The 15,621-nt window shown below is 43.6% G+C and overlaps 1 protein-coding gene across 1 annotated transcript in view; it reads right to left on the minus strand.

Moving 5' to 3' along the window:
- SLC29A3 (solute carrier family 29 member 3) overlaps positions 1-15,621 on the minus strand; it is an 86,624-nt gene that overhangs the window by 49,698 nt on the left and 21,305 nt on the right. Inside the window, exon 2 of the mRNA XM_073685854.1 lies at positions 4,894-5,177. Within this exon, the coding sequence (XP_073541955.1) occupies positions 4,894-5,177 (284 nt within the window). The remainder of the gene's footprint in view (positions 1-4,893; positions 5,178-15,621) is intronic.

A 15,621-nucleotide genomic window follows, 5' to 3' on the forward strand; every position in this document is an offset into this window, starting at 1 on the left:
CCCGAAAAGTAGGAAGAATGGGAAGCATTTAAGGAAACCAGGATGGATGAACACAGAACTTAAACACATGCTAAAAAGAAAGAAAGAAATGTTTATTAAATGGAAAGAGGGAGGCATATCTAAAGAAGATTATAATGCAGTCTGCAGATCCTGCAGGGCACGTATCAGGTTAGCTAAAGCTGACAATGAATTAAGGCTTGCAAGAGATGTCAAAAGCAATAAAAAAGGATTTTGGGGGTATGTCAAAAGTAAAAGAAAAGTCAAAAGATGCTATAGGATTTTTACAGGATGAAAATGGAGAAATGGTAAGAGAGGATGTTGAGAAGGCCGAACTTTTTAATTCCTATTTTGCATCTGTTTTCTCTCAGAAAGAAAATGTAACATCAACTGATCTTCACTGTCCTTTTAAAGGAATAGAGGAATCCAAGTTATCAGTAAACAGAAAGATTGTGAGGGAATATTTAGCTAACATAAATGAGTTCAAGTCTCCAGGTCCAGATGAATTACACCCCAGAGTACTGAAGGAGATTGTAGAAGAAATTTTAGAACCACTCTCCATAATCTTTGAAAATTCTTGGAGAACAGGAGAAGTCCCAGAAGACTGGAGAAGAGCAAATGTTGTTCCTATCTTCAAAAAGGGGAAGAAGGTGGACCCAGGGAACTATAGGCCGGTGAGTCTGACTTCTATACCAGGAAAGATCTTTGAACAAATTATTAAACAACATGTATGTAAGTACATGGATAAGAATGAAGTGATTAACCAGAGTCAGCATGGGTTTGTAACTAACAAGTCATGTCAGACTAACTTAATTTCCTTCTATGACAGAATCACTGACTGGGTGGATCAAGGAAATGCTGTAGATATAGTATATCTTGACTTCAGCAAAGCATTTGACAAAGTATCTCACATCATCCTTATTGAAAAAATGACCAAGTATGCAATGGACCAGGCAACTGTTAGGTGGATTCATAACTGGCTTAGTGATCGGACTCAAAGGGTGGTTGTAAATGGCTTCACATCCAGCTGGATGAATGTCTCAAGTGGGGTACCACAGGGCTCCGTCCTGGGAACTGTATTGTTCAACATCTTTATCAATGATTTAGATGAAGGAATTGAGGGTAAACTGATTAAATTTGCTGATGACACAAAGCTAGGAGGGATAGCTAATACTAGAGAAGAGAGAGAGAGGATTCAAAAAGACCTAAATAAACTGGAGCAGTGGGCAGCAACCAACAGAATGGTTTTTAACAGGGAAAAATGCAAAGTACTACATCTGGGCAATAAAAATGAAAAAAGCATATACAGAATGGGAGGAATAGAGCTAAGCAACAGTACATGTGAAAAAGACTTAGGTATACTAATAGATCATAGACTGAACATGAGTCAACAGTGTGATGCAGCAGCAAAAAAGGCAAATACAATTCTGGGATGTATTAACAGAAGCATACAGTCTAGATCACGTGAAGTCATTATCGGTCTTTACTCCTCTTTGGTCAGACCTCATCTGGAATACTGTGTACAGTTTTGGGCACCACATTTTAAAAAAGACATAGACAAACTGGAGCAAGTTCAGAGAAGAGCGACCAGAATGGTGACTGGTCTGCAAACCATGTCCTATGAGGAACGGTTGCAGGATTTGGGAATGTTTAGCTTGCAAAAAAGAAGACTGAGAGGAGACTTAATAGCTGTCTACAAATATGTCAAGGGCTGTCACATTGTAGAAGGATCATCTTTATTCTCATTTGCACAAGGAAAGACTAGAAGCAATGGGATGAAACTAAATGGGAGGAGACACAGATTAGATATTAGAAAAAACTTTTTGACAGTTAGGGTGATTAATGAGTGGAACAGGCTGCCACGAGAGGTGGTGAGTTCCCCTTCAATGGACGTCTTCAAACAGAGGCTGGACAGACATCTGTCTGAGATGATCTAGTGAATCCTGCTTTGAGCAGGGGGTTGGACCAGATGACCCAGGAGGTCCCTTCCAACTCTACCATTCTATGATTCTATGATATTTACAATATAATCATTTTCTATGTATCAATATAAGTTTACCATGTCTTTCGTATATTACTATGCTGTAATATATTACATGTTCACAACACTGAGAGCCATCAACTCTTTAGCTCTAGTTTTTCACTATTCCCAAAGAACTACTTAAGATAACAGCACACATAAGGCCACCCTACCCCTCTTTAAAGGGCCACACAAGGGTCAGAAGATTCCCATTCTGTCGATACGCGGTGACCCAATGGGTGGTCACACAGGGCATCCTTATTATTCACCCATCCCCACTGACTCTCTATGTGCCACTCCTATTCTGTGCAATATGGAATATCCATGCGATCGGCCAGCATACAGACAAACATGTCTAGAGCATGTAATTGGGGGGACAGGGATCGGCATTGTGTGTCACAGGGTGCACGTCACACTTAGAGGTTGTAGACCAAGAAGAAAATTTACAGCCTCCTGATAGGGAAAGTTTGAGGATGTTGGAACTGAATCTTGAACTTTCACTACAATTTTTAGCAGCCAACTTGTGACAAGTGATGAGCAAATCATTTCACCTAAATCAGCAATTCATGGGCTACAATCAGAGATTTAGAGAAATTGCATAGGACTGCAGATAACATGCTGGATGGACACAATAGACTTCAGTCATGTCATAACAGCCTGTCTACACCACACAGTTTGCATTTTAGGCTGGTTAAATGAAAGATATGAAGGGAACCTGTCATGGAAAATAATGCTATTAGCCTGCAGATATAGGGTTGATTCACAGGTTAGTAGCATGCTGATGCCGTGCGGCCACCGCGCGGCGAGTCCCGCTGCCAGGAGGAAATGAACTTTATTCCTCCCGGCAGTCTCCGGCTTTCAGTCATAGGGTTGGGCCAGCGCGGTTTCAGTCACCGCTCAGTGCATAGAAAGTGACAGCTGTAACCGCGCCCCTGACACTGACTGTCAGCAGACTCAGCATTAGGGCCGGTTGTCAGTCAGTGCCGGGGGTGTGTTTACAGCTGCCGCTCACTAAGCACAGAGAAGTGGCTTAAACCGCGCCGGTGCCATCCCTATGACTGAAAGAGCGAGACTGCCGAGATTATAACATTCATTTCCTCCTGGCAGTGGGGCTCTCAGTGCAGTGGCCACACAGCATCAGAACGCTATTAACCTGCAGATTAACCCCATACCTGCAGGCTAATAGCATTTTTTTATATGACAGGTTCCCTTTAAAGTACTAGCCTTTGTAAATTCCAATTCACAAAACAAACTTGTGATACATGATCTTGACAAATCCCGCTGCACCAGGCCCACGACCTCTGGGTAACAGATAATCATTTGCACAGTATCAGAGATGGGGTCTTATTTTCAGTGCAAATAAGTAGGTTATTTTATGCTCACTTTCTCGTGTCCTGGCATTTGTCTACGCAGCTCCTCAGTATGCTCTACAGGCTACATCTCAGCCTAGATCCTTGCACGCCGTGGACATGTTCTCCCTCTCAGCAGAGGCTCCATAGTATCAGACTGATGAAATGCTTAGTAACGGGGGTTCCAATCTATTCTTGCTTTTCCTCAAACCACAACTGTGTATTTATTGCTATGTGACTACCCTACCTAACAAGCCTTTTTATAGTCTGATTACTGAATATAGCAAAAACGTATGTTCTAACTATTGTGGTGATATGCTAATTAGTGGGTGACTAGCCGTGGGAGTGTTTTTTTCTCCAGACTAATCGTCCCACTAATTATGTTATCCCACCCATGTGCGTGTGAGTAGCCTGATTTGCAAGAGAGATCACCGCCATCTCTAAGCCTCTCTGCCTCCCTGACAATGAGAAGTGTGGCCGGGTACCCTCCTCTCAGTGCTCAGGAGGACGGCAGACTCAAAGAGTCAGAAAAAGACTATACAAGTCAAAAGTAATACTGACCTGGAAAGTCATGTTACCAGGTCATATTTACTGCACAATGAAAGGCTTCATCACAAATCCCAAAAATACAAAGCTGGAATTGCGAGGTTTGTTTGCAACATCTCACCTATATAATAATAATTATTATTATTGTAACATCTCGCCTGACTTGGAATGTCGCCCTAGCTTTGCCACATACTGTATTGTAAAGTGAATGGTGTCTTTCAAAACTACAACTCATCCCACTAAAACTAGCCCTTATGAGGCTATGTAGATCGAAAAATAAAAAGGTATGGATTGCGAAAAAAGGTGGGAAAATAGGAAAATGCACAAATGAAAATTAGCTGCTTAAGGGGTTTAAGTACATTAGTTTTACTATTTTACAACTAAAGAACTTTTTATCTAGCTGGACGATCCCTTTAAGACCACGGCCCCACTATCAGTATTTAGTCAGTATTCGGTCAGTATTTTTTCTCAGGAGTGGGAGCCAAAACCAGGAGTGGATGATAAATGCAGAATTGGTGACTTGTTTTTATTATACTTTTTCTCTGATTGTTCCTCACCTGGTTTTGGCTCCAACTCCTGAGAAAAGATACTGACCGAATACTGACCAAATACTGATAGTGGGGCCAAGGCCGAAGACTGAGGCTCCAGGAGAGGGAGTGTCAAAAACTTGCAACTTAGGCGGGAGAGTCTAATATATATGGGGTCGGCTAACTCTCCCTCCACAGATTTTGGGGGAAAGGATCAGGCATGTACAATGCTCGACCCTTTTGTTCTCCCGGGGGTCTGGCAGCAGCTTACTCCCCTCTCCCCATACACAACACATGCATGCTTAGCTGAAGTGATCATGTATATAGGGGGATGAGGTTAGTTCAGGCATATCCGGCTGAACACTAGGACCTAGGACCACTTTAACAGTTTACTTTTGTATTGTGATGTTAAATTAGCCCAGGTGTCATGTCAAACATATTCATTGATACTCACGCCCAAGTCTGACACCCCAGCACCCTCTATGATGGGGAGATCTGAGCAGTTCCTTAGCTTGTAGATCCAATAGTGTTTTGCGGTGCAGATAAAATTCCAGGGGAGTGAGGAACCCACTCCCAGCATAAAAAATATAATATACGTCCCATTATAATGGTCCACTGGCTTATGAGTATGGCAATTGTTTATTTGGTGCTCCCCTATGAGGGGGTCTTCTTCCTCTGAACATTTGCTATCCGATGACCCATAAAGAGAGTTTGAGCTGCCTGTAGGGTTCTCGGACACTGCAAAAAAAAAAATTACAGAACGCAATTTAATTATTATAGGAAATAAAGGTAAGAAGTGAGAATTTTAAGAAGAAGGCCCCCCCCTAATAAGTACATGCCCCCCAGACTATACAGGCCTCTGGACCTAAACATGGCTGCTGATTGACAGGCACGCAGCATTACCAGACTCCTTCACTGAATAAGGGCCCTGTGAGACTTGGTCCGAGCACAGACCTCAATGTGCGGACTGCCCGCGGATCTCCCAACCCAAAGTCAACAGCCTCATAAAAGCATAAGAGGCTGTTGAGTGCAGGTCCGAAGCCCCGCGGGTAATCCATACATTGTAGTCAGCGTTATTCCATCGAGGTCGCTGATGGACGAGTCTGCTCACAAACCTACCTATTTCTGACCTTGAAGATTTCAGTCATCAATCTTAGCCCTTTGAACTCTCAGAGATACTCGCCCTTCGCAGGTCCAGCGATTCCTTTCTGCCTCTGCAGTGGTGACCTCTCTACTACAGCTGGAAAGTACTGTGCTCATGGGCTTGTGCCATCTACATCGGCATCCCAGCCAGTGATTGACTGCAGAGGTCACGTGCGCTGAAGTATGACGTCACCGCTGAAGCTGGTCAGCAAAGACCAGGGGCAGCATACAGGTGAATAACTGATTTTAATCATTTTCCCTACACATGCCCTTATTTAAAGCGCCTCTTTGAGATCCATACGCCCCATTAGGAGATATAAAAAGCGACAAGTCGAGCTAAATCGAGAATAATTAACATTTAGGCAGATGACTGACGTCTCAGGGATCTCTAAGAACCAACAGACATCATAAAGCAAAAATAACTGCCCGGATTCACTAAGATTTCTGCCAAATTCATTAAGGGCTGCAATGGCCGAGGAACGAGCAGGTGGAGATTAGGAAAGAAATTTGCAGCTTTTTCACTTAGTTTATTGTATGCCCGAAATTTCCCTGGAGATCTCGCCCGTGAAAGAAGGGCACACAGCCGCCGTTAGGGCACATAATTCCGAATAGGATTTTTTTCAATAAATGTTTAGCAACAGGTATAAAAAGGAAAAAGTCCCCAAACAAAATCTGTAATTAGCATGGATCCTGGCCACCATTCAATGATGTACACATTACGTGGAGGATGTGTCCCCTAATTTGGGATCCGATTAGCAGATACAGTAGAACACACATCACACACACACTGCACGTACACACATACATAGAACACACATCACAAACACACACACACACACACACTGCACGTACACACATACAACACACATCGAACACACACATACAAAGAACACACATCATACACACACACACGTACACACACACATACATAGAACACACATCACACACACTGCACGTACACACATACATAGAACACACATCATACACACACACTGCGCGTACACACATACATAGAACACACATCGAACACACATATAACACACATCGAACACACACATACAAAGAACACACATCATACACACACACACATACACACACACATACATAGAACACACATCACACACACACTGCGCGTACACACATACATAGAACACACTTCACACACACACACACTGCACGTACACACACACATACATAGAACACACTTCACACACACACACACACTGCACGTACACACATACATAGAACACACTTCACACCCACACACTGCACGTACACACATACATACAAAGAACACACTTCACACACACACTGTGCGTACACACATACATACATAGAACACACATCATACACACACACTGCGCGTACACACATACTTAGAACACACATCATACACACACTGCGCGTACACACATACATAGAACACACTTCACACACACACTGCGCGTACACACATACATAGAACACACTTCACACACACACACACACTGCACGTACACACATACATAGAACACACATCATACACACACACACTGCACGTACACACACACATACATAGAACACACTTTACACACACACTGCGCGTACACACATACATAGAACACACTTCACACACACACACACACTGCACGTACACACACACATACAAAGAACACACTTCACACACACACTGCGCGTACACACATACATAGAACACACACACATACATAGAACACACTTCACACACACACTGCGCGTACACACATACATAGAACACACATCACACACACACTGCACGTACACACACACATACATAGAACACACAACATACACACACACTGCGCGTACACACATACATAGAACACACTTCACACACACACACACACACACTGCACGTACACACACACATACATAGAACACACTTCACACACACACTGCGCGTACACACATACATAGAACACACATCATACACACACACTGCGCGTCCACACATACATAGAACACACATCATACACACACACTGCGCGTACACACATACATAGAACACACATCACACACACACATACATAGAACACACTTCACACACACACTTCACACACACAGCACGTACACACATACATAGAACACACATCACACACACACACTGCACGTACACACACACATACATAGAACACACTTCACACACACACTGCGTGTACACACATACATAGAACACACATCACACACACACACACACTGCACGTACACACACACATACATAGAACACACATCACACACACACACTGCGCGTACACACATACATAGAACACACATCACACACACTGCGCGTACACACATACATAGAACACACACACATACATAGAACACACTTCACACACACACACTGCGCGTACACACATACACACACACTGCACGTACACACACACATACATAGAACACACATCATACACACACACTGCGCGTACACACATACATAGAACACACACACACACTGCACGTACACACATAAATACATAGAACACACATCACACACACACTGTGCGTACACACATACAAAGAACACACATCACACACACACACACACACACTGCACGTACACACACACACACATACATAGAACACACTTCACACACACACTGCGCGTACACACATACATAGAACACACATCATACACACACACTGCGCGTACACACATACATAGAACACACATCATACACACACACTGCGCGTACACACATACATAGAACACACATCACACACACATACATAGAACACACTTCACACACACACTGCGCGTACACACATACATAGAACACACTTCACACACACTGCACGTACACACACACATACAAAGAACACACACACGCACACACACACTGCACGTACACACACACATACATAGAACACACTTCACACACACTGCGCGTACACACACACTGCGCGTACACACATACATAGAACACACATCATACACACACACTGCGCGTACACACATACATAGAACACACATCACACACACATATACACTGCACATACACACACACACACACTGCACGTACACACATACATAGAACACACACACTGCACGTACACACATACATACATAGAACACACATCACACACACACTGCGCGTACACACATACATAGAATACACGTCACACACACAAACACGAAACGTACACACACACATACATAGAACACACTTCACACACACACTGCGCATACACACATACATAGAACACACTTCTCACACACACACACACACTGCACGTACACACATACATAGAACACACTTCACGTACACACATAAATAGAACACACATCACACACACACACACTGCACGTACACACACACATACATAGAACACACTTCACACACACACTGCGCGTACACACATACATAGAACACACATCATACACACACACTGCGCGTACACACATACATAGAACACACTTCACACACACACTGCGCGTACACACATACATAGAACACACTTCACACACACAGCACGTACACATGCATAGAACACACATCACACACACACTGCACGTACACACATACATAGAACACACATCACACACACACACTGCACGTACACACATACATAGAACACACATCACACACACACACTGCACGTACACACACACATACATAGAACACACATCACACACACACACTGCACGTACACACACACATACATAGAACACACATCACACACACACTGCGCGTACACACATACATAGAACACACATCATACACACACACTGCGCGTACACACATACATAGAACACACATCACACACACACACATACATAGAACACACTTCACACACACACTGCGCGTACACACATACATAGAACACACATCACACACACACACACTGCACGTACACACACACATACATAGAACACACATCATACACACACTGCGCGTACACACATACATAGAACACACATCACACACACACACACTGCACGTACACACACACATACATAGAACACACTTCACACACACTGCGCGTACACACATACATAGAACACACATCATACACACACTGCGCGTACACACATACATAGAACACACATCATACACACACACACTGCACATACACACATACATAGAACACACATCATACACACACTGCGCGTACACACATACATAGAACACAGATCACACACACACATACATAGAACACACATCATACACACACACTGCGCGTACACACATACATAGAACACACATCAGACACACACACTGCGCGTACACACATACATAGAACACACATCATACACACACACTGCGCGTACACACATACATAGAACACACTTCACACACACACTGCGCGTACACACATACATAGAACACACATCACACACACACACTGCGCGTACACACATACACAGAATACACACACATACACACACTGCGCGTACACACATACATAGAACACACACACATACATAGAACACACATCACACACACACTGCGCGTAGACACATACATAGAACACACATCACACACACACATACATAGAACACACTTCACAAACACACTGCGCGTACACACATACATAGAACACACATCACACACACACACACTGCACGTACACACATACATAGAACACACATCATACACACACTGCGCGTACACACATACATAGAACACACATCACACACACACTGCGCGTACACACATACATAGAACACACACACACACACACACACTGCACGTACACACACACATACATAGAACACACTTCACACACACACACTGCACGTACACACATACATAGAACACACATCACACACACACACACACTGCACGTACACACATACATAGAACACACATCACACACACACTGCGCGTACACACATACATCATACACACACATTGCGCGTACACACATACATAGAACACACATCACACACACACATACAAAGAACACACTTCACACACACACTGTGCGTACACACAAACATAGAACACACTTCACACACACACACATACATAGAACACACATCATACACACACACTGCGCGTACACACATACATAGAACACACTTCACACACACACTGCACGTACACACATACATAAAACACACACACACACATTGCACGTACACACATACATACATAGAACACACATCACACACACACTGCGCGTACACACATACATAGAACACACTTCACACACACTGCACGTACACACACACATAGAACACACTTCACACACACACTGCGCGTACACACATACATAGAACACACATCATACACACACACTGCGCGTACACACATACATTGAACACACATCATACACACACACTGCGCGTACACACATACATAGAACACACATCACACACACACATACATAGAACACACTTCACACACACACTGCGCGTACACACATACATAGAACAAACTTCAAACACACACACACTGCACGTACACACACATACATAGAACACACATCACACACACACTGCGCATACACACATACATAGAACACACATCATACACACACACTGCGCGTACACACATACATAGAACACACATCACACACTGCGCGTACACACATACATAGAACACGCACACATACATAGAACACACATCATACACACACACTGCGCGTACACACATACATAGAACACACATCACACACACACATACACTGCACATACACACACACACACACTGCACGTACACACATACATAGAACACACACACACACACAATGCACGTACACACATACATAGAATACACGTCACACACACACGGCACGTACACACACACATACATAGAACACACTTCACGTACACACATAAATAGAACACACATCACACACACTGCACGTACACACACATACATAGAACACACTTCACACACACACTGCGCGTACACACATACATAGAACACACATCATACACACACACTGCGCGTACACACATACATAGAACACACAACACACACACATACATAGAACACACTTCACACACACACTGCGCGTACACACATACATAGAACACACTTCACACACACAGCACGTACACATACATAGAACACACATCACACACACACACTGCACTTACACACATACATAGAACACACATCACACACACACACTGCACGTACACACATACATAGAACACACATCACACACACACACTGCACGTACACACACACATACATAGAACACACATCACACACACACTGCGCATACACACATACATAGAACACACATCATACACACACACTGCGCGTACACACATACACAGAACACACATCACACACACACACTGCGCGTACACACATACATAGAACGCACACACATACATAGAACACACTTCACACACACACTGCGCGTACACACATACATAGAACACACATCACACACACACACACACTGCACGTACACACACATACATAGAACACACATCATACACACACACTGCGCGTACACACATACATAGAACGCACATCACACACACACACACACACACACACTGCACGTACACACACACATACATAGAACACACTTCACACACACACTGCGCGTACACACATACATAGAACACACATCATACACACACTGCGCGTACACACATACATAGAACACACATCATACACACTGCACGTACACACATACATAGAACACACATCATACACACACTGCGCGTACACACATACATAGAACACAGATCACACACACACATACATAGAACACACATCATACACACACACTGCGCGTACACACATACATAGAACACACATCAGACACACACACTGCGCGTACACACATACATAGAACACACATCATACACACACACTGCGCGTACACACATACATAGAACACACATCATACACACACACACTGCACGTACACACATACATACATAGAACACACTTCACACACACACTGCGCGTACACACATACATAGAACACACATCACACACACACACTGCGCGTACACACATACATAGAACACACACACATACATAGAACACACATCACACACACACTGCGCGTAGACACATACATAGAACACACATCACACACACACATACATAGAACACACTTCACACACACACTGCGCGTACACACATACATAGAACACACATCACACACACTGCACGTACACACATACATAGAACACACATCATACACACACTGCGCGTACACACATACATAGAACACACATCACACACACACTGCGCGTACACACATACATAGAACACACACACACACACACACACTGCACGTACACACACATATACATAGAACACACTTCACACACACACACTGCACGTACACACATACATAGAACACACATCACACACACACATTGCATGTACACACATACATAGAACACACATCACACACACACTGCGCGTACACACATACATAGAATACACATCATACACACACACTGCGCGTACACACATACATAGAACACACATCACAAACACACATACAAAGAACACACTTCACACACACACTGTGCGTACACACATACATAGAACACACTTCACACACACACACATACATAGAACACACATCATACACACACACTGCGCGTACACACATACATAGAACACACTTCACACACACACTGCACGTACACACATACATAAAACACACACACACACACACTGCACGTACACACATACATACATAGAACACACATCACACACACACTGCGCGTAAACACATACATAGAACACACTTCACACACACACACACTGCACGTACACACACACATAGAACACACTTCACACACACACTGCGCGTACACACATACATAGAACACACTTCACACACACTGCACATACACACATACATAGAACACACATCACACACACACACACACTGCACGTACACACACACATACATAGAACACACACACACACACTGCGCGTACACACATACATAGAACACACATCATACACACACACTGCGCGTACACACATACATAGAACACACATCACACACTGCGCGTACACACATACATAGAACACACTTCACACACACTGCGCGTACACACATACATAGAACACACATCACACACACACACACACACAGAACACACTTCACACACACTGCGCGTACACACATACATAGAACACACTTCACACACACACTGCGCGTACACACATACATAGAACACACTTCACACACACACTGCGCGCACACACATACATAGAACACACATCATACACACACTGCGCGTACACACATACATAGAACACACATCATACACACACTGCGCGTACACACATACATAGAACACAGATCACACACACACATACATAGAACACACATCATACACACACACACACTGCACGTACACACATACATAGAACACACATCATACACACACACTGCGCGTACACACATACATAGAACACACATCAGACACACACACTGCGCGTACACATACATAGAACACACTTCACACACACACTGCGCGTACACACATACATAGAACACACATCATACACACACACTGCGCGTACACACATACATACATAGAACACACTTCACACACACACTGCGCGTACACACATACATAGAACACACATCATACACACACACTGCGCGTACACACATACATAGAACACACATCATACACACACACTGCGCATACACACACACTGCACGTACACACATACATAGAACACACTTCACACACACACTGCGCGTACACACATACATAGAACACACATCATACACACACTGCGCGTACACACATACATAGAACACACATCATACACACACACACACTGCACGTACACACATACATAGAACACACATCATACACACACTGCGCGTACACACATACATAGAACACAGATCACACACACACATACATAGAACACACATCATACACACACACTGCGCGTACACACATACATAGAACACACATCATACACACACACTGCGCGTACACATACATAGAACACACTTCACACACACACTGCGCGTACACACATACATAGAACACACATCATACACACACACTGCGCGTACACACACACATACATACATAGAACACACTTCACACACACACTGCGCGTACACACATACATAGAACACACATCATACACACACACTGCGCGTACACACATACATAGAACACACTTCACACACACACTGCGCGTACACACATACATAGAACACACATCATACACACACTGCGCGTACACACATACATAGAACACACATCATACACACACACACTGCACGTACACACATACATAGAACACACATCATACACACACACTGCGCGTACACACATACATAGAACACACATCATACACACACTGCGCGTACACACATACATAGAACACACTTCACACACACACTGCACGTACACACATACATAGAACACACATCATACACACACTGCGCGTACACACATACATAGAACACACACACACACTGCGCGTACACACATACATACATAGAACACACTTCACACACACACTGCGCGTACACACATACATAGAACACACTTCACACACACATATACATAGAACACACAGCACACACACACACATACATAGAACACACATCACACACACACTGCGCGTACACACATACATAGAACACAGATCACACATACACACTGCGCGTACACACATACATAGAACACACATCACACACACACTGCGCGTACACACATACATAGAACACAGATCACACACACACATTGCGCGTACACACATACATAGAACACACACACACACACACTGCACGTACACACATACATACATAGAACACACTTCACACACACACTGCGTGTACACACATACATAGAACACACTTCACACACACATATACATAGAACACACAGCACACACACACACATACATAGAACACACATCACACACACACTGCGCGTACACACATACATAGAACACAGATCACACATACACACTGCGCGTACACACATACATAGAACACACATCACACACACACTGCGCGTACACACATACATAGAACACACTTCACACACACATATACATAGAACACACAGCACACACACACACATACATAGAAC

This window comes from Phyllobates terribilis, unplaced genomic scaffold, assembly GCF_046119375.1.
Source record: "Phyllobates terribilis strain yellow unplaced genomic scaffold, ASM4611937v1 Scaffold_5__5_contigs__length_657084704, whole genome shotgun sequence".
Classification (NCBI taxonomy): Eukaryota; Metazoa; Chordata; class Amphibia; order Anura; family Dendrobatidae; genus Phyllobates; species Phyllobates terribilis.